Raw genomic sequence first — 23,006 nt, 5'->3', positions numbered from 1 at the left:
TTTTTTCTTCACCATCATGGGTAGCTGTCTTATTCTTGGAGTTGTAGTTTAGTTTCGTATTTTACTTCCTCTTTTTTGCCTTGCCTGATTTTAAGGGTAAAGTAGTTGCCTCATCTAGTTATTGGTCAGATGAAGTACAACAAAACCTTGATTACCTCAAAAGGTAATATATAAATATCTTTGTATATCACATCCCTTTTTATCAACTAAAATTGTTTAAGTTTTAGGAATATTTACTCTAGTGAATTTGTATGGAAATTCAGGTTGGCTTTTAAAACCTCATTGTTTGTTGGCTACATAGATATTTAATTAAATGCAATATATAGCTGACTTAGAGGTCACCAGTAGTTTCTGTGGCTCATCAAAGTGGATGTTTGACCAACATCAAGTGTTAGATATATTTCATTTTGAGTTTCAGCCTCACTAAAAATGAAGTTATTATATATGTGCTCCTATATATCTATACCTATCTATGACCATACATGCGTTTTTAAAAAGCAACTTAACTATCTTGGCTTTTAAGTATAATAGTGTAATATAGTAATATTATTTATATGTATTATATGTAGTATAATAATCAGCATCATAACTGCTATTTGATATATAAATACTTTACCTGAAAGTTCTGCTTAAAAATTTTTTTGTGTGTATTTTCATGTTGAATCAGTGGTACCTTCTAGAAAAGCAGCTCTTTAAGGAGTTATGTTTATGTAAGTTCATGTACTGGCAATGTATGACTTTATTATTTTTCAATCATATGTTATGTAAGACAATTATGTAAACAGGATATGTAATATTTATTTTCAGAACTTGATATTCTGCCAACTAATTATGGACTATTGGCTATCTGATGCTATCTCTGAATGCTGTATACGGAAGTCAAAGAAGAAAGATGGCCTGGAGAAACATGTGAAGTAGAAATGGGCTAAAGTAAAGAACTCAGTACCCTTGATGATAAAGTGATGCCCCACAGGCTTCATGGGAAAAACTATGATAATATATAATAAATATAATATAATATAATATAATATAATATAATATAATATAATATAATATATATGATATAAAGCATATATATGTGTGTGGATGAGAGAAGGGAAGAGAAATGAGTGTTTTTAGGCATTAGAACTGAAACTTTAGAGTCTTTTTACACACCTTTATCTATTTGTTGCACACTGGCATGCTTTATCATCTGCTAGGCTCCGGATGGGCTGGTGAATAAGGCTGGTACAGAAGATAGCTCAAGAGCATATAGTCTATTGAGGAAGTCACACATTCAAGCAGATAATCATGACATATATGCAATAATGATAAATCGTGGTTCTGCCAGGACAAGAGGATTGAATAGAATTGCCAAGGGACTCACCCTCTAAAGACTCGTTTCTGAGGAAGTGACGTTAGACTGAAACTGGGGAATGGTAAACATATGGAATCAGAGGAGGGAAGAGATGTCCTGACAGAGAGGCAGAAACATGTATTAGCTGAAAGTAGAAGAGAAGGCACGCACACAGGTAGACCAGATAGACTAGGTGGCTGGGCTCAGTCCTCCTAAGAGTAGGAGGACAGAAACGTAGTCGGGGGCACATCTAAAAATTTTTCCCAAAAGATATATTTTTTGAGACAAAAGTATTTACATTGCTTTTTTTTTTGTAATCTGAAAACATTTCTTTTTGAGTTCGAGTCTTTTATGTGCCATAATAAAAGGAAACCTAATCCCTTCCGATAAATCAAGGCGTTTACACTAAAATTTAGCCCCTACCTCCAAATTTTCGGATTACAAGTTCAATACATTGACCTGTTAGAATGAATTCAAAGAAACATTTTGAAGCAGAAAACTTACATTATCATGAGATGCATCGTGGAAAGGAATCTTTAAGAATCTTACCTCTCATTTAAAAATTAGTATTGAAGGTAAAAGCCACCTGACATTAAACAGCTCAGCTCTAACTGGATACAGCCGAGATTTAATTGGAGGCATGAAAAGGATACGTGTAAGCTTGTGTCTCCCAGTGCTTATCCAAACAAGAAGCTGGCACAGCGTAAGTGAATCAAAATGCCTGTCACCTAGTGGGTTCCGGACAGAGGGCAGTCTTTAAGACCCAGCGACTGTATTTGTCTGGAGAGGAAATGTTGCTTTTTGACAGAAGAGAGAAATCCCCTTAGTGCTGGCTGTGGGAAGGAAGAAGTGAAGTCAGTCACCTGGTGGTGAAGGCCAGTAAAACAGCAAAGCGGGAGGAAAATTGCTGTCTCCTTCTCTTCTCTCGCTCTCTTCTCTCTGTGGGAGCCTCCTCCTATTCTCTCAACTCTTTTAGCATAACCTTCAAAGGAGAACGGTCCCTTCAGACTTTATTACCGTCTTTTCCCCACTGAGAGAATACCTCTTAGCTACAAGACATTTTTTAAGTCTATGCAGGACTTCGGGGATTCGGTTATCTTGGCAGGGAAATTGATGATTGCTAATGTCTGGGACTCACAGCGGGCTAAATTAGCTACCAGAGTATGCCTGACGGAGGAAGGCTTTTATCACATACTCTTCTCTCCAGTTTGAACACATTTGCTTGAATTTTGCCGCATGATGCTGTCCAGGGAAGCAGCTTTTTTTCTTGGGATGCAGCAACTCGCTGGTTTCTAAGCTTATTGCAGAAGAAGAAATAATCTAAAATAGAGTGGATTTTTTCCCCCTCCTCTGCTTGATTCGACTGAGCCGTGTTGCACCGCGGTAAAGATCACCTGTCCGTAAATCTTTGAAGAAGTAAAACAAAGTGAATTATCATTAATATTTATTTATTTATATTATTTTTTAACTGGTGGAGGCGGCGAGACCACGGAGAATGAGACTGAGAGAAGGTGCCAGGGCTTGGAGGAGGATAAAGCTGAGTTTCAGCTGGAAACTAAAAGACTAGATCGGTTCGGGGAGCAACTTGGCCGGTTCCTCTCCACTTCCTTTAGTTTCGTTCGCTCCATGGACAGATCCACGGACCTGGACATCCAGGAGCTCAAGGTACGTGGTCCTGCGGCGGCGGCGCCGGCTTTCCGCTCTGCCGCGCTCGCATTCCGGGTACTGATCGCCGCTACCGGGCGTCGCTGGAGTAGTCGCCGGTCCCCTGGGACAGAGTCGGGGCACCTGGGGCGGGGTGTCCCCGGGCGCAGCGCCCCTCCCTGGGCCGGGGACACGAAGGCGGTTCTCCCTCGCCCTCCCGCGCGGGGCTGCCCTCCGCATCGTTGCTCCGGCTGGAAGCCACCAGTGCTCCCCTCGCTGGTAACAACAGCATCTGGGCTGCAGGACCCAAGGTTCTTGGTGCCTCCGAGCTGGCCGAGGCTCTGGAGGTCGCCTCATCTCTACTCGAGGTCGCTGCTTTCCCGGCAAAGTTGTACGAGATGCGTGGCCACTTTGCCTTGGTCCCAGCCCGCAGCTCTCCTGTCCCGCTCCTGCCCCCGCGCGACACCGGGACAGCCTGTTTCCGTTTGCGAATTCGCTGCACAGAGGTGTTTGTGGCCACCACTAGGCAGAGACCCTTTCCTCACATCACCGCCCACACCGTTTTCCCATTGATGGCCACTGCCTTTGGGCGCGAACGGGTGGTGATCATACAGGGGGACAAGGCAAGGGGGAGAGACTAGAGGGGGTCCCCTGCTGGCCTGTCTCTACCCGCTGCGTGGAGGGACTGAGCCACATGCTAATCCTGTAACCAGGCCAGGTCTGAGGAACAGGGGAAGGGGAGCTCCCGTGGAAGCAAGTCTGGAGGGGGCGGGGCGCCCCTCCACTCCCTAGCCTCCAGGCTCAGAGACCCTCCCTTGTCTGCTGCTGTACCACGTGGGGTAGCCTTTAGTACTTTCGCCCTACCAGTCCTGAAGTGGCCCCAGACCTCACAGGCCACCAATTTGCCACTCTGCTGGTGGGTATTTCTGACTGCAGGGCGGGTATAAAAAGAAAGAACTTGAAAGAAAGAAAGAAAGAAAGAAAGAAAGAAAGAAAGAAAGAAAGAAAGAAAGAAAAGAAATCAACAAATCTCAAAATAATTTAAATGTCCCACTCACTTGTAGACGATAAAGCTGAAAGGGGGACAAGTTGGCATGCTAAATATACCTACAAGTATCCACTCTACTCTTCTTCCAGTAATTTCGTACACTACCATTCTGCTTCGGGGGTGGGGTGGGGGTTGGGGGATTCGTAGAAATTTACTTGTAAGGAGTTTGCTCTGTTCCTGTGAGGACTTTTTCAGAGACATCCCTTCCTGCTGGGGAAACTTGACTAGTAGAGGTTTGCTGAGAGGAGTCAGGAAAGTGGGTTTGTTGAAGAAGCTGAGCCCAGGAAATCCCCAGCAGCTTGTTCTTTGCCAGAGTCATTAAGCCAGCTCATCCCCCGTGGGGTGCTGGTGGTACCCAAGCCATAAGAGGAAAAATGTTGGTAGAGCCCTCTGGTGCTCAGCTGCACTTGTAGCCCCCACGCCGGGGGGCGGGGGGTGCTGGCGGGGTGGGGGTGGGCGGAGGAGCCTGTACTGTTTGACTACACCTTAGGCAGCACTTCAATCCACGCTTCTGGATTCCTTGGAGGACATGAAGTGAGGAAGAGACAGATCTGATGCTCCAGTTAAAGTTGGCAAACAAGTCCCTGTGCTCTGTCCAAGGTCACAGTCAATAGACCTTGGCCTGGAAGGGAATGTCCTGTTACCTCTTTGTTGTACTAAGACAGGACACACTGCCTTGCTTTTGAAAAGCTCACTTGCTGCAGTGGAGAGGGAGTAGGATTTACATAAAAAGAGTATAGGGATGTGATGTCTGTAGTACAGAGAACTGGGTAATTGCTACGCTTTGTTATTGTTGATTTTGGTGACAGTAGCATATGGCACAAAGGAGAACATTTTCTTACCAGAAATGCAAGGAAAACATGATTTGAGCTGATCATTTCCCATGACACCCCTTAGGTTCCTGAACACACAGACACTACACTGTTTAAATGAACATATACAGCATGTCCACCATGGAAACTTTTGTCTTCTTCTAGTCAATGATGCCAACTTAATGCTATTCCACATTCTCTTATAGTCCTCCCAGCTGCCTTGTACTGGACTTTGTGGCTGCAAAGCCATGGATAGAGGACTAGAAGGCTTTGTTGCCAAGGTAGTGTTGAGGATAACTGGGAAACAATGAGGGAATGCTGGAAGAAAAGTTCTACAGAAGCTTCAGAGAAGGGGCATACTCCTGTAAGGGTCAGAGCTGGCCATGCAGGCAGTGAAGTCAAGAGGTGACATATCCAATTTGGGAACTCAATTTGTGTTGTCCTCATCAACATTTGACCTCACATTTGGAATACTTAACCTCTGAAAAAACATGTAGTCTGTATGACATCACGTGTAGGAATGGCTTTTTTAGGGCAGCATCCCCTCGCTTGGGTATCTCAGATTATTCTGGTTCAGATTATTCTATGATGGCTTTATAATAGACAACCTCCCTGGTGGTCAGTGGAAAAAGGGGGGTGAAAATTCTGGGGCACTTATTTGGCAGCATTATTTGATGTTTCAATGTTTATTTTCTTCCCTCCTTTTACATTGGTACTTCTATTAAGGCACAGCCTCATAAGCTCTAGTTTTTATGATGATTTAAAGTACCTGGAAAACATTTACAGGGATTAGGTAAATAAACAAATGCTTGGAACAATCGGATTTAGCTCAGTTTGAAATCATTAGTACCATTAGATGCAGCTCTCTACCTCAGGTGATGAGAAGGGAGTATTGTGTTACTCATCATCTTTGTTTCAGGGTGAAGTGTTTTCTCTTTATGACATTTGGCAAGAGTGTGTATGTATGTATGTGTATGTATTTCTGCTATGTATGTAGGCGTTGCTATTTACTATATGTTGTACAGTAAATAGTGCTTTCTGCTCCAACTGGAAATACTAAAGATGAACTTTCAATAATTAGATGTGAAATGATTGCTATCATTATCATAAATATAACATGACTATTAAAAGACTTATTGGTGGATAATTGAGATATATTTATGTGTGCGAAACTTGCTAATGAAGGCAAGAATATTTTCATCCTCTGTTCTACACACAAGCCTCTGATGAAACAGACCAGTGGTGAAAAGGGATCCAGTTCCCAGGCAAAGAGTTTTGGTCTGTTCTTTTCTCTTTGATCTGGTTCTTTTTGAATGTGTAAACTCTGCTCTGGATTTCTGCCTCAGTGTTTGTTTTAAAGAAGAGACAACATCAAACAACACAGAATATGGGTTGCTACTTTGGAAATGTGGTAGTTAGTGAATATTGATATTAGAAAGAGGATCCTTAGCCCTGAAATATCTCTAGAAACAGAGTATCGAGTGCCTCTGACTAGCTGATATGTAAGTATTAACTTTAGCTTCTACTGAGCTTTTCCCTTTCTCCCTTTGAAACAACCGATCTCACATCACAGAACAGACTACCACTGATGCCCAGAGTTGACTCTTTAAAATATGTTCTCTATAAAGATAATTTATGATTATGAAGCATGGAGGATGAATAAAATATGGTTTAGAATATGAGCATTGGGTATTAGAAGGACAAGTTCTATTTTCCTAGATCAGCATGCAAAAAGTTATGCTTTTAAATGAAAATAATTTTTTTCTTGGACAATCTGATATTTGCTTGTGTATCAGAAACATGAAAACTTCCAAGACTACAGTACATTTTTACAATTATATTTAATTTAAGCTTTTTTTTCATTTGTTTTCAAATTATCTTTAAAGTGAAACTGGGTTAGAATTAAAAAAAAATTCTTCACCTTGGAACAGCATGAGAAGGTGATGCTGTTTTAACATTCTTTACTAAGGTCAAAATGGTCAACTGTTTAGCTTATTTTGATACTCATAAACCAACTTTTAATAAGGATAATTTAATTGTTGCAGTAAATGTAATAAAGACAGGCTACAGTTGCTTAATGTTATCTCTTTAAATTGAACACAATTTCGTCAGCTCAGAACTTGAAACTTGACCTATATAGGCAAGGCAAAACCCTCCCAGAATGATACAATTAGGCCATTAGGAAAGTACTATATGGCAAAGAAATGATTACCCAGCAAAAACTTGCATATATTTAAACAAGTGATTTATTCCAAAATGCAGATGTCTATAGCAAATACCATAGTACATTTGACTACAATTCACTCAAGTAAGAGTGTTTGCGCTTAGAGGAATTCTAAAAATGTTTTTTTTTTTTCGTTTCATCAATAAGACACTCAGCCCAGAAAAGTGGAGCTTGCAGCAGTGTGGGAGGCTTTGCGAGGTTGTAAGTAGGTGGGATTTTTTTATGTTAGTCATTCCATAGTGAAAAATAGTACGCTCCAACACACATCATATTTTTAGCAACCTGTTTTTTATATTCACACTTTTTGGTTAAGAATAAGGAAACATATATGTGAACAGTGGCTGGTTTGACTTCTTTCACATCTTTAGGAGTTAGAATTTCTTTCCAGTTAGGTCCAGTTCCAACATTTTGAAAACAATAACCAGCCAGAGAGATTTAATAGTAATTAAATTTGACTTTTAAATGTTAATATTATTTTAATTAATAAATAATAACTGTATGCTTTTATGGACAACAGCATGATGTTTTAAGATCATTTGTTTAATACCAAACTAATTCATGTTTCTTATCTCACATTTTTGTGGTGAGACATTTAAAAATTATGTTTAAAATTTGTAATATATAATATATTGTTATTTTATATTAGTATGATTAAGTCATTTTACAAACAAAGCATCATGAAGTATATAATAATACACACAAATATATATACATATATATGTATATATGTATATATATGTATATATATGTGTGTGTATATATATATATATATATGTATATATATATGTCAACTCCAAAATGAAATGTGTGAATAAGGATAGGTATAAGGTATTCCAGTAAGTAGCTTCATTATTGAAGAGCAAAAATTCTCCCATCTATTCTGTCTATAGGAAATACCATTTGTTTCTTTGAGTTTTTGTCATTACATTATTTATTCTATGTATATCCTTTAGTGAGTGAGTGTGTGTGTGTGTGTGTGTGTGTGTGTGTGTGTTTGTGTGTGTGTGTGTAGGTATGTGAATGCCATAGATGTACATGTGGGGGTTGGAGGAAAACTTGTGAGAGTTAGTTCTACCACACAACTCCTGAGGAGTATAATACAGATTTTTTAAAAATCCATAAATGAAATTAATGGAGGTGTAGTAAACTTTAAGTAATAGAAGTGAAAGAATATTTATAGTTGAACAAAGACATATATTTGTTATGGATGGAAAGAGAACTGGCAAGAAATTGCTATTGTGAGAAGAGTTGTATAGATAAATTTGAGACCCTTCAGCAAGTTGTTGTCATAAGTAAGCTCAGATTCCAACTTCCTACTGGCTACCACAGCTTTGCTGATCTTCAGACTTTAGCAATTGAAGATACATCAAAATCTGAAGTTGCAGTGAAAAGGATATTTCACATTTATGAGCTCAAAATCAGAGCTCTGCAAGATAGCTTAATGTTGTAAGACAATAAATCAGTGTCCATCGTTTGGGGACATTCCCTTTGTTTGATATTTAGTTATTTGTTTCTCATAAAGTTTGGAATTTCAATGAGAATGCAATTCACCAGGCATATAACTTTAAGGTACTAGAGAAAATGACCATTTGCTTTGGTTCAGATCTCTATGGAGTTTTTGAGTATATGCATTTAAATTTTGACTTATTAGACAAGCAAATTTCTTATAACAAAATAAAAGCTTATAAGCTTAATAGTTGAACATTACCCGTAGTTTGTGATTCTAGCCTCTAATACTCTGAAAGTCAAATCTCCCTCATTAAAAGAAGGTAGATTTTAATATGCTAAATTTACTAGCATATATGTTTTCCTTTGGCTTTAACTGTTTGTGTGTGTGTGTGTGTGTGTGTGTGTGTGTGTGTGTGTGAGAGAGAGAGAGAGAGAGAGAGAGAGAGAGAGAGAGAGAGAGAGAGAGAGAGAGAGAGAGAGAGAATGTTGAAAGTTTGGGGAGATCTTATATTTGCAATAAAACTGAACAGAGAACTCTATGCTAACCAAAGAATGAGAAAATTTAAGAATAAGTATTCCTTCAAAATACAATGCTAAACAATTGTATCCTATGCATAAGGGGTTGCCTTGATATATGCTTAGATAGGTTTTTGGAGGTGGGCTCTAAAAGTATTATAAGGTATAGTCATACTTTTGTGGCATTAAATAAGTAACATAGAGTGCTTCTAAACAAAGATAAAAATTATTTTAAAAATCTTTTTTTAAAAAAATGTCTGTATGCACTCCCAAGAGTCTTATTTCTATGGCAATGCCTATCAGAGAGGGGGGGGGGGCTAACATTAATCAGAGCATCACTCCCTACCAAAATATCAGAAGCCAGGGATATGCAAAATCTCTCTCTCTGTATCTAGCGGCTTTGGAGCTTTTAGATGGTTCTGTTCTGTGGTATAATCAGATATAGTTCAAATCAGGGCTCAGCCCTGCACCAGAGGCATCTCTGTGGTCAAGCCCCCTCAAACCTCACAGTTTTCAAGTTTTGCAGAGAAGAGAGTACTGACAGCTGCGTGTTATTGGAGTGTTTTGTGGTAATTATTTTTACTTATGGCTGAATAATTTCTTTGAAAATAATTCCTGTAGTTAAGCTATTCATTGAAGGTTCCTCTGGCTGGAGCTATTAGCTATTATGCTTGCTCTTAGCATGCAGAGACATTGCATAGACCTGTGACATGAGAGAACACATAAGTTAGAAACCTCAGATCCATCTGCTGTCTTCATTCTCTCATCTATGAGTCTACAGCTACCTAACCTTTTTGAAAGTGACGTTTGTATCTTTTTTTTTCAAGGAAAATAATTTTCAAACTCATAAATGTAACATAGCTGTTTCCATCCTACCAATATTTTCTCATCCGAACATCAAGCCAGGTTATATGATGAATATCATATTTTCATTTTGAGGGCCTAAATTGTAGCTCATAAAAATCAGGTGTTCAAAACCAAAAAGTTAATTTAAAAAAATGAAATAATCACTAAATTCTATGTCTTCTCCTCCCAAATTCTGTGCTAGCACATGTAGTTTAATATCTAGAGATATCGGGAAGACATTTGTCATAGAGAGAAGTATTTGCCTGACATTCTTGTTTCCTAGTGTGAGCAGTGACATTTGAGCTGCAATCAGCATGTTTACTCTTAATTCAGAATAGCTCTTCACTTTACATGCCTTAAAAACAACAACAGCAATGACAACAACAACATTACCATTATGTTCATCCATAATCTCTGGGCTAAATTAGTATGGGTTGATATTTAGTAATAAAAGCCAGTAGTAAGTGACAGGAGCACAGGTGTGTGCACATGCTGATAATATCTGCAATTGGGAGGCGGATGAAGGAGAATCAGGAGTCATAGTCAGGTATACAGTGAGTCTGCAGCCAGCCAGGCTAATAAAGGGTGACAATAGTCTTGTAACCTTAACACAACTCTGAAAATTTAAATCCTATATAATTTACATAATTTTATATATTTTCTCCAGTATTTTAATTTTCAGTTTAGTACAAGTTTTGATTTTGTTAAAAACTGTAAGTTGAATTTGGCTTGTTGCAAGGGTTTTCCACCACGGCTTCTTATATGTTCAGTTTATGTCTTAAAAATGAATACACATGCAAATAAATGTGAGGTATCATGCACTTAGACTTTTGATAAAGCAGAGTTCTGAAAATGAACACTAGATGATTTAGTTCATAATGAGGCTAAAGGTCTCAATAGAAATTCTTGCTACTTAAGAAAATTAAATGCATGACTATAAAATAAATTTGGCTTTAACTCTTGATAATTTTTTTCTGAAAAAATATGTAAAAATTCATTTATTTATAAACTCATAAAATTGTAGTAGCAAATGACTTGAGAAAGGCATTTCTATATTTTCATAAGAGGGACCGATATTTAATAATGCTTTCTGAGGACGTTTCCTAAACCGTTTGAGTCTGAGTATTTCTAGATCAAGCTGATGTGACTAAGAGCACAGCACACATTTCCACAATGACACATCATCTCTTAGGTGCTGTCCCTCTCCCCATCAGTGGGTTTATTCTGAAGATATTCTTCTGGAAGCAGCATAGTGCCTGTCATTACTGCTGTGTGACAGCTTCCATGACAAGAAGTCAACAGGAGGAAGCTGTTCTGAGCTTCTGATCAGGGTAGGGAATCCGATGGCATTCTGTTGTTCTGCTTCCTATAAGCACTTTGCTCAGTCTCGGCCTCAATGGAATTAAAGATGGATATTAGCCATAAGCATCCTGGATTGTGTCTGAGATAATTATGAGAACTATGGGTCTGTGAAAGCCACAAATACACTATATCCGCCTTTGCTGGGACATGTAATGCTCAGTTGCTAGCTTACATGTCACTATTCTCACATTTGTTGAGAGTCTCTTGTCTTCCTGGGCAATGTTTATTTTGTCCCTAATATTAAAAGAAAAAGGGCCCTTGAAAACTTTCTTGCATAGAAACAACACATCAACTTCCATGAGGTGGGGCGGAGGGGTGCTTTTATGAAACACGAAATAAGAAAGCCAAGTCATGAATGGGAAAACACGCAATCACTATACTTCAGGATGCTGTAGTTACACAGTGTATATTACAGCATTTTCAAAGCTCAAAGAGAAGGAAACGCTAGTCCCAGGAAATAGATTGCTTGCCTCAAGATGTATAGAATTGTATTTGAGCTTTCCACCTCTCCCTCAACATGAGAGGCATGAGAAATTTTATCTAGTCTTAAAAACAAAATACATTTCACTTCTCTTAAGCAGCTGTTTCCTTATTTAACTTTAAGAATCCCTTTTGTCCTAAAACTGGTACTGTTTCCACCTGACCTTAAGACCCTTTGCATTTACCCTAGAGGCATATTTGTGATTGCATTCTAACAACTACTTCTATCTTAATCTAACTATTGGGTACATAACAGCAGTGTTTCTAGTGTTTAGCACTTCTATAGCAAAGTATTCACTATAAACATGTGTACACATACTTGAAACTACAAGGCTATTTTGCTATGACTTCATAATTTGTAAGGTTTTCGGTCATGAAAACCATGCCATAGTATTACACATCTCCTGCAAAAGGCTTCAGCCCTCTATGAATTTTTTTATTTGTCAGAAGCTACAAACTGTAGGCAAACATTTTTATTAGAATGCTGTGCCTCTACATGTATGCCATGCACATGATTTCACTATGCATTTATAAATCAGGAACTTCAGAGCCTATGTGCCACAAAGGGAAACCCTGTGTGCCCTTGGGCTGACAGTCTGATCTAAAACACTGATTTTGGGGACCTTTTTTATTCAAATTTATTCTGATATTAGTCACTATTTCACTTTTCATTGCTTTCGAAGTTGGCCTTTGTGAAGAATAATTACGTATATTGCCAATTCTATGAAATTCTAATGCTCCTTACTTTTATCTGGTGTGGAGACATTGTTTCAGGAAATGTTGAAATAAATAAACCCATCTAACTCAGCATTTTGTTTAATGTTTTCAAATCCACTTTGTGAAATCAATGTTTTGATCCGTTGATTCCTCTAGGCAACAGAGGCAGTTAGATTTTTATTTCATCTCATCAACTTTCTCAAAGTTCATATGGGAGTGAGTCATGGTTCAAAGATTGAGCAGTCCCATACACTTCTCCTAATGATAAAGCCCCTCATTAAATCTTTCCTGAGAGAAGTTAAAGCCATTTAGTAATTATGGGATGTGAAACACACAGTGGAACCATTTAAATGTATTTTGAGTATGTGGCAGTGGAGGTGAGTGTATTTCATACACTTCCAAGTCAGTTCCTCACATATAACTGCTTTCTTCTTTATAAATATTTTTCTATAGCACACGCTTCAATTGATCCTTGTATCTATATCTCTTTATGAACTGGCTTAAACGTAAAATGCATCTGACTTTAGAATGTCTAATGTTTTTCTCTCATGAAGATGACTTTTTAAAACTTTGTTTTGATTTGCTGTGGATTTCACATCATGCATCCCAATACCACTCATCTCCCTGTCCCATCATATCTGCCTTCTACCCCGGGCAACCTCCCCTTGTGAAAAAGAAAAAGAACAAAATAGCCATCTCATCATGGAAGCTGTACTGTGTCACACAGTATACCCTCTTGTTCACTTGTCTGTACTTGCAAATGTTCATTGCGAAGAGACATTGGTCTGGTTTGAGACCTCTGGCTTCTGCTACAATATCAATACTGGATCCTTACTGGACTCCTCTAGGATATTCTGTTGTTGCCCCCTGCCATGGAGATCCTGCAGCTTTGGGTCTGTAGGACTCACCTCTCACATGCTCCTTGCTTCTGCAGTTCATAGATGGGGTAGATGTTGGGTTGGGCCAACTCAAAGCCAGGTGTCTGGGCCTGGGTAGTGACTGAGTTGGTCCAACCTGCTAGTTCTGGTCACTCACCACCAGAACAAGCTCTCCAGCACACCCAGGCTAGCTCACTCAGGGCTGGAGTGGGTGAGGGGAAGGGTTAGCTGTCTAGCTCTCATTCCTTCAGGCCTGGGTTACTACTGCGCACACCAAAGGAGAGAGCCATTCTGCTCTTCCAAGGTAAGGTGCAGGGCCCACTCTCCCAAGTACTGGAGCCAGAAAGGGCAGGGCTATTTCTCTTGTTTTCATGACCCTGGGGCAATATCTCCTGCATGCCACAGGATGGTGTGGGTCAAGAGGAGGGGAGGGGGCATTTTTCCCTCACCCATGCCACTGCATGGCAGGTAGTGCTTATTTTGCCTGAAATGCATTTCAGTTTTAGATACACATTGAAAAGACAATGGGAAAAGTAAGATGGAAAAGTTCAATAGATAAAATAGCAGTTATGTTGTATTTTATTTTTATATTCATAGACTTCTGCCTTTGTAACATCCTCTGAAACACATGCTTAGACTAAGATTTTAATCTTTTGTGTCTCAACTTTCTGATGCTTAGTAAGATACACTATCTACCAAATTGGTAAACTGTGATCATTCAGTGTTAAGAAATTCCTTTCCAGCATACAGAGGGAAATCAGAATTCAGTGACTGAAACACCATTTTTTCTACCTGTTAAACTATTGACAAGCAGTATCAGAGTTTAAGCCAAGCAAGATAATAAGCTGAAAAGTCAATGAAAAATTAAAAATGTTTACTGTAGCTTCTAGTTTAACTGAAAAAAAGAATGATTCTAAGTAACAACACAACCCAATATTGCTTCTTTCCCATGACAATATTTTCCCATATTCTATTATGCCCCATTGATTTAAATAATCTAAAGTCTAATTTTACATTAAAAGACCTGTGATACGCTACAGTGTTATTGGATGTAAGCCTTTGAGTCCATGGCACACACATGATTGAATTCTTACTGAGGACTTAACAGTAGAATATTACCAAATGTATATGAATAACAGGACTCTTTAGCTATTTGGGCTGTCACTTTCAAAATCTTCTATAGGTTCCTCCCGCGTTTGCTTTCTAGCACTTCTGTTTTCTGGGAGCTTGTCTTTGTTCAGTTGCTTCTTCTTCCTTGAGCAGAGTGGGAAGGCGATCTTAGAGGCTTGAGTACTTACAAAGTGATAGCAGCTACTAATGGGCACCAACTTCCCACCTCTCTCTTGAGCTTCTTACTTTCGACCACAGAGTTCCACAAGCTTTTGGCAAGCTCTGTGTCAGTGTTTTCCCAACCACCTCTGCGTAATAACTCCATCAGAGTCGTGCATGGGTAAGCGTCCTCTAGTTTGCTGCTTCAACATTTCCTTAAACATCGGTTCCGAGGAGCCTTCTCTATAGCCGTCGCTTTTCTTCATCCTCATTCAGTTCATCAGCAAGTCCACCGTAGCTTGTTGCTTGTTTTTCTCCTTCACGGATTTTGTTTAAAAAGCATTAGGTGCTCCTTTGTTATAGCCTCTCCTGAGAATCACGTGTGGAACTCTTTCAGTGCTGGTGGTCATTTTAGCAAATGTAATATATGGAAAATATGATTAATTCAAGGAATGGGTTCAGAATCACCGCCAAGGTATTTCTACACTCTTGTTTTCTTTTTTGTTTCAAATAAGTTAACTCAGAGTAAGGTGGGAAGGACCAGACACTGGAACCCAAAAGCTGACCCTGAGTCTCAATAGAAAGGGATCTAGACAGTTCTGGGAATGCCTGAGGATACTTTGTAAAAGGAAAAAAAAATACAAACTCTAAGAACTAGTCCCAAGAGCTGCCAATTATTAGTCTTGACAAAATTGGTCAAACTGAAGAAACACAGATTCTTTGAAGAGGATATCAATTTTCATTTTCTGTTTTGATGATATTAAATTTTCTCACACAGTGACTAAGACCTTGATAATTTTCTTAACCATGTTTTATGTATTTTGGGTATAACAATCAGGGTCCTTACAGTTAAAATTATCATCTCTTTCTGAGAATTTGAAAGCTATGTCTTTTTAAAGTGGCCTGAAGATACTAAGCTAAAACAGTGAGAGAGCTAAGTCAGTCAGCAGTGGGGCTATTTTGGAAGATTTTCAATGGGGTTGGAAACATAAGTAATGCTAAATGAGCTTGTTCTCTTTAGTTACCTGCAAATCTATTTGTCCCTGGCTTTGTAATTATTTTACCTATCTCCTTTGGTAGAGGTCAAGTTTACTGTGTGCTCTGTAGCAGAGTCATATGGCTTGTAGGGGTAAGGTAATATGGACATGCACAGAACAAAGTAGGAATAAGTTTGCAGAACCCAACTGAGGTTGTATGCTAAGAGCAATGAGCAGTGTGACGTCACCTAGGAGAAAGATTGATGGGAAGGGCTGGCAGTCTGTCATTTATGGCTTCCTACCTATTTTTAACCAGCCTCGAACAGCCAATGCCTAGGTCAAACTCAGTTCTGCATTTGTACATATTTTTACAAGAATAAAATGATAGTTTATTTCTTATCAGCTTGATTGTTTTTGCTTATTTTCTATTGCTTATTTGATTTAATTCCCACTCTTCAATATGATACAGCATAATCAGTGTAATGTTGACAATGCCCATCCCTTAAACTCCACTAAATAATTAATTTCTTCTTGATCATGCATTTCCTCTTTGTCTCTTATAGTACTGCCTGTGTACTTGCTGGAACACATTTCTAATTCTTGGCCAACTGATTTTCTACTTATTGATCAATAATTCTTCTGAGGAAGAGACAATTTTTCTACCTCTGCATTCCTCCACAGTGTATATTGCACCATATATTTTTAGGCCAACTGTGGGAGAGAGAGGCAGAGAGAGCACAGAGCAGGAGAGGAGAATGAGAGAGAATAAAAGGGGTAGGAAGAGTGAGATCTGTTCCACTATACTCTTTTATACATTTCAAAACATTTTTTATGTGTATGGGTGTTTTTCCTGCATGTATATATGCACAGCATGTACATACAGCAATTGTGCAGGCCAGGAGAGGGTGGCAGATTCCCATGGGAGTGCAGTTATAGCTCACTGTGAGGCATATGTAGTTGCTAGAAATTAAATCCTGATCTTCTGAAAAAAGCAGCCAATGCTCTTTACTGCTGAGCCGTCTCTGTAGCCATACAAAATAAATATTCTTATAAGGTTTGTGAAATATGGCTTTAAGAGCAGCATGCAGTCAATAGTTGTCTGGGTTCTAGATTTTGTTGAAGCATCAATACATTTTTTTCTAACTTGTACGATACTTATTTATTAAGTTTATCTTATATTCTTGCTTTTTACAAACTATATTTTCTTTTCTTTTTAAATTAAAATGTGTTTGTTAATTTTTTTTTGCTTACACATTTTTGAAATAATTTGTGGTAGACTGGAGTTTTGATTGTCAAAACGAATGTTATTCTTTTAAGCTTGCTCTTTTATTTGCTCTTTACTTGTTCCAACTTGTGAGTTAAATGAGGCATAAATGGTACCTACTGCCAATGAGTAATGATTAGATCCTGGCTTTTTAAAAAAAGAAAAAAAAAACCTTATTACCACTTGACTATGGCACAAGACATTGTCCTTGGACAGGTGGAAAAATTTCTCTTTGAATTTCTGTGTCCATGGTATGAAGTGATGTATGCCAAGATATTGTAGAAATTATTTTCGTGCTTGAGAATTTTGTCATTGCAAATGTTCCATTATATAGCAGATTTTTAGGATTTTATTTTGTTTTATAATTCAAGACCTTCGTATATATTCTTTTCTAGAGTTCATATCTGTGAATCTGTTTTTTCAAACTAGAGAGATATAATCCTGTTCCAACCCCATTTTATGTTAGCCACAGGCTAGGAGAATTTTAGGTATCATAAAGTTTGCTCTGTGTGTTTATGGAATAGGAAGTAACTCATGTGGTATACGTAGGAGTCTTTAATCTCTTAGCTCTAAGGGAAAAATAGGTTCCCCAATTGATTCCAAGTTCCCTAATTATTTTAGATTAAATGGGGGCTTCTCAAACTACGTACTTATTAAGATGTAGTTATCTGAAACTAAAATTGAACACAAGCACTGATCAATTTTTACTTTTTTTTATGGCCTTATTTCTTTTAATTGTTGGTCGAAGCCATTGTGGGTTTTTTTTTTTTTTTTGGTCTTATAATGTTTCTTTTTAAATTTTTTTACACACACACTCACACACATACTAACACACACAACTACACAACTCACACATATACACGTACACATGTCCACTCATTCACATACATGGACAGACAGACAGACAGATAGACACACACACACACACACACACACATTGACTTTGAGTTCTTGAAGAATTCAATCTAAAGTGGTTTATTCGTTTTTTTTTTTAAATTTTACTCTAGTTAATGTCTTGTATTTCAGAAGTTAAATGATGACTTGTTATAATGAAAACTGCTCTGGGAATTAGCCATAGGAATGGCATTCAGTGATCTACTTGCTATGGCTGGGAGCTTTGGTGTCTCTATAGGTTCTCTTGTTGGCTCCAGTTAAGTAGACAGCAAGGAAAATACATGATATTTTACATAAAATTCTTATACTTAATGGAAGAGAACTAGATAACAGAAAGATTGGAGTAGCACTGTATGCATATCAATATCAGTTTATCTAATATTTCATATTATTTATATATTTCATTAGTACATTTTAATTTTACAAAGGAGTTCATTATGACATTTACATATGTGCTTATAATATATTTTGATCATATTTACATCCTATATTTGATTTTTTTTATCCTACCCCAAATGACTTTGGAATTTTTGTTAATTTCTCAAAAACTTCTAAGTTTAATGTACTGTTTAGATTTTGAGTTGTGTGCTTTCTCTCATTATTTTGATTGCTAAATAGATTTTAAAGTACCTGTTTATTACTTGCTCTTTAGATTAAGGTCTATATCCATTTCTTACAATGATATTATGTAACCATGCAACTATAAGATAAATAGCTTTTGCCTATATATTCTTTTTCAAACTACTTTACATTAACTTTACACTCTAAAAATTATTTATCACTGGCACCTAAAATGTTTTTGCAATACTATGAATTTGATGAATATTTGTTGAGTTAATTACATCTGAATAAAAATGGCTTTTCAATACTGAACGTACTGCATTTTCCTCCTACAAGGTTATCATGATATCAATGCAAATAAGAAATGCAAATGATTTTTATGTCCTGTACAGACTTCTTCACAGTTAAACCTCTTGTTTCATTCAATGTTCATTTAGATGAGGTTGATATTATTCAGCATTCATGGCAATCAGTCACATACTCTGGCTCCTCATAATACTGGCACTGTTACATAAGACATTTAATGTGATGTGAATAAAGACACTGCATCTTGAGATAAAATCCTATCACAGTCTGACAGTCATGAAAGGCAAAGCATGTCCTTCCCAGATGACCATGGTATTGAATTTGGCATTTCTTATTCTGGACAAGTAAATAATAAGAAATAAAAGATAATGTGTCAAAGCAGAGTGCACAGCTGAAGCTCTGTAGACGATACATCAGGGTAGGGGCACTATACTGTTTAACAACATATTTAACCTAGCTCGTAAAATCAAGATTGCTAGTTTATATTTTCCTTAAATCACATGCTTGTATGGCTCTAAAGAATATATCAAAGCAATCTGTCTTAAATCCATAGGAAAAAAATTACAGAAAGACATACCATGACAGTGATACTCATATATGATCTCTGAGTAAATTTCACAAACTGTTCAACAGCAGAAGTGAATTCAGGTAGTGAATATAGAATACTGTATATTATGCTGATATTCACGTACGTACCTAGACAAGTATCTTCTATTAAAGCATTCGATGCATGGTTATTGTACAGAGTGTACTTTCTGCATAGGGATTTTTAAAAAACATTTTTGTAACTCATAGAGAACTTGAGAGTAATGAATTTTCATCTACCCATTCCTGGAGAAAGCAATCTAATGATATTTTTTGACATTCCAATTACAGACTTTGCTTATTTTTGCTCAGTTTTGGAGCAGCATAGACATGAGGTCACTTAAGACTCCCCATGTAAGCTACATGACTCTTGATGAGCTAGTTAGAATCTGTAACACCTGTCTTTTCATATGGTAAATTGAGATTAAGAATTATACTTTGTGCATGTAGATTATGGGACCACATTAAGACAGCTATTGGATAGAGTCATTAATGCTTAGCATAGACCTATCTAGTCATGTATTAGTTGTTATTCCACTATTATTAGTGGATATTTAACAGGACAAAGGAGAATGAGTAAAACGTGAACAGAATATTACAAAAACTGAACATACCATCCATAGTACATGGATGCAGGTTCACCTGGGAAGAGAATCTGATGCATTTGCAACGTGGGAAAGAACCGGCACTTGGTCACACCGAAATCCTTCCTGGAGTGAGACTTTGTTTGGTCTTTACACAGCTCTGTGGTAGAACTAAATGTAAGTGCCTGAGTTCAGTAATATCAAATGCTCTCCAAAGGTTCTCAACTGCCTAAAGGCAGCTTTTAATTTTAAACACCGAGAAAAGTCAATCAGCTTCCACCTAAAAATATGCATTGGAATGTGTTTTGCATGCATTAAAATCTAATTTCACATCTCACCAAGTTTAACTACTTTTGTGCTCAACTAGTCTCACATTCTTGGTATTTTATTTATTTCTAATAGGGTACATAATCTGCTTTACCATATATAGCTCTCATGTTTTTTTAAAATATAAATTCTTTCAGAAATATTGAGTTTTGAGATATTTTAATTTTATTTTACTCAAAATGGATTATTCTGTCATACAATACACCCTGACCACAGTTTCCTGATCTTCTACTCTCAGTTCTGCACAACTTCCCCTCTCTTCCAGATCCACTCTCTGTCTGTTTCCTCTTGAGGAAAGATCAGGCCTCTAAGAGACAACAGCCAAATAGGACAAAACAACATACAATAAGACAAGGCAAAGCCTTCATATCAAGGCTGGATAAGGCAGTCTGATAGGAGGAAGAGTCTCAAGAGCAGGAGATATTTTAAATTTTCATGTCTTTCACAAGGAACTTAAAAAAGTTTCACACTAAAAATAAATTCCTCAACCCACAGAGAATGAGAACTCTGAGTTGAAAAGCAAATTTTATTAAAATATGTTTATATGACATGACTAATGAGCTATATTTTCAAGGTTTTTGCTTATTTATTTATGAGTTTTTAAGACAGGATCTCATGTAGCCCAGGATGGCCTTGAATTTACTACATAGCCAAAAGCAACCTTGACTTTTATATCTTTACACCACCCAAGGGGTTTGCTCCACTTCATGAAATTTATTGTGTGTCTATTTACTAAATTAAAAATAATTCTGGCTATGGATAATGTATGTAACCCTTCGTAATTCACAGAGCCTCTGTTTCTTAAGCCTCATTGCTGCCACATTGCTTTGCTTGTAGATATTATGTAAGAGAATTTTATCACTTGTTTCACAAAAACAGACCAATTATATTGCATATGTTAACATTTAACAACTCTCAGTGGTAAGTAATTCCTGACAACCACTACCATCACTACAACAGCAACAAACAACAGCAGAATCAAAGAGAAAATGTAGGTCCTAGGGAGAAGTGCCCCATGGTCCAGCTTGGGATTTGAAACAGGAACTTAAAGCATCACTCCCTGGGTTGGTAGAGTTTGTTGTTGCAAAGTATTGCCTCTGGTCATGGAACTCAAATAAAAACTATCACTAACATTTCCAGAAATGATCATTTTGTTATTTAATTCCTGTCCCTACTTTGTAGTAAAAATGTCAGCTGCTACACTGACCTTGTGTGTATGGTGTGTGTGTGTGTGTGTGTGTGTGTGTGTGTGTGTGTGTGTGTGTGTGTGTTTGAAAATATAAACACAGAAGCAAGACACGATGTCTGGAAGGTGGGCAGAATCTATCCATCTTCATCACTCTCCCCAAAATCAACCAGTCCTGAGCTTGGCATTTAGGGCCTTTTCTGCCTGGTTTCTCTTACCTTGATCTCATGCTTAGTTGCAACTGTATCTCAAAATATTTATTATAGCAGGATGTAAGAGAAACAGTAAAAGAAGACATTATTTTATTCTGTTTGCTTGTAACTCTGTTTCGACTGCAGTTGCAACTAAGATGAGCATATTTGTTGTTGGGCTTCTTTAAAGGTACTTGACATTCTGAAGGTAGAATTACAGGAATGTAATCAGATCTTTTCTATTTATTTATTTATTTATTTATTTATTTACTGGTGAGTTGGTAAGAGCAGGGATGTGCATATAATGCTTTTGATATTTTTCTGGAAATTCAGTATATTTTTTAAAGAATTTATATGGTGTTATTGGTTATTCTTGGATTTAAAAATTTTTTTGGAACAAAGTAAATTAATAGACAAAAGTACATTTTCTTCCAACTGGAAATGCCCTTTCTTCCAACCATAGGAACAGAAAATAAAATTAGTGCTCTGGACAAATGTTATAATGACAGTAGTATATGACAGTAGCTGTGCTGTTCATGAAATAAGCTGTTACGTCAGGCCTTCTTACCTGAACTAGCAGAGACAGGAGAGGTTCTTTGTTGATGAAGGAGTCTCAGGACACTGGCAAGTATACTTTCCTGGATCTGAAGCAGGACGAAGCGAAATTTACATTTCTATCACCAGATTACAGTTTGTGCTATTCTATCACTGTTTTTAATTTACATAAAGATGACTCAATACTTTCTCATTTAAAAAATGAGTTCCATCTATTTACTGCTAGCGAAGGTATGCATGACCTTTTTTTCCTTTATTTTTCTCTCATATATTACATCCTAACTGCACCCCCTCATGTCTCCCTCTTCCCCCAGATCCACTCCCTCATCTCTTTCCCCTCAATAAAGGAGCAGCAGACACCTAGACACCTCTTTCTCATTTGTTAGTTTATTTACTTTACATCTTGATCCCAGCTTCCCCTCCCTCCTCTCATCCCAGTCCCTCCCTCAACCCCTGCTCCTCAGAGAAGGAGAGGGCTAACATATATATCAACCATGCATAAAAAGATGCTCATCTCCTGTTTAGGTTAGAGAGGGTAGCCTAGTTAGGGGAAAGAGATCCGAAGGCAGGCAACAGAGTTTCAGAGACAGCACCTGCTCCAGTTGCTAAGAGACCCACATGAAGACCACGCTGTACATCTTATTAGATGTGTAGGGGGCCTAGATCTGTCCCATGCATGCTCTTTAGTTGGTGGTTCAGTCTCTGTGAGTCCCTACGGACTCACGTTACTTGATTCTTGTGGTGTCCTTGACCTTTGAGTCTTATTCAGAAAGGGAAATTAAATAGACATTGGAGGTAGATGGAGTGAGGGAGCTGAGTGGGAGACGGGGTGTAGAGGAGAACCAGAGGGATCAAGTGTGAGGATGACAAAGGGAGAAACAAGTGGGAGAGAGAACTGAAATTAATGGTGGAGGGGTTGGGGCAGCTCTGAGACTAGCCAGAAATATAATACAATGGAAACTCCCAGGGATCTATGAGAGTGACCCCAGCTAAGA

At 37.8% G+C, this 23,006-nt stretch overlaps 1 protein-coding gene across 1 annotated transcript in view; it reads left to right on the top strand.

The window, feature by feature from the left end:
• The first annotated feature begins 2,004 nt into the window (after positions 1-2,004).
• The window catches only part of SGCZ (sarcoglycan zeta), a 929,136-nt gene continuing 908,134 nt past the window's right edge, over positions 2,005-23,006 (top strand). The window contains exon 1 of the mRNA XM_084758266.1: positions 2,005-3,001. Coding sequence (XP_084614392.1) covers positions 2,963-3,001 — 39 coding nt within the window. The 5' untranslated portion in view covers positions 2,005-2,962. The remainder of the gene's footprint in view (positions 3,002-23,006) is intronic.

Source organism: Acomys minous (genome assembly GCF_964271855.1).
Source record: "Acomys minous genome assembly, chromosome: 15".
In the NCBI taxonomy this organism is placed as follows: Eukaryota; Metazoa; Chordata; class Mammalia; order Rodentia; family Muridae; genus Acomys; species Acomys minous.
The sequence above is the reverse complement of the archived record's forward strand: the minus strand, read 5'-3'. Positions and strand labels throughout refer to the sequence as shown.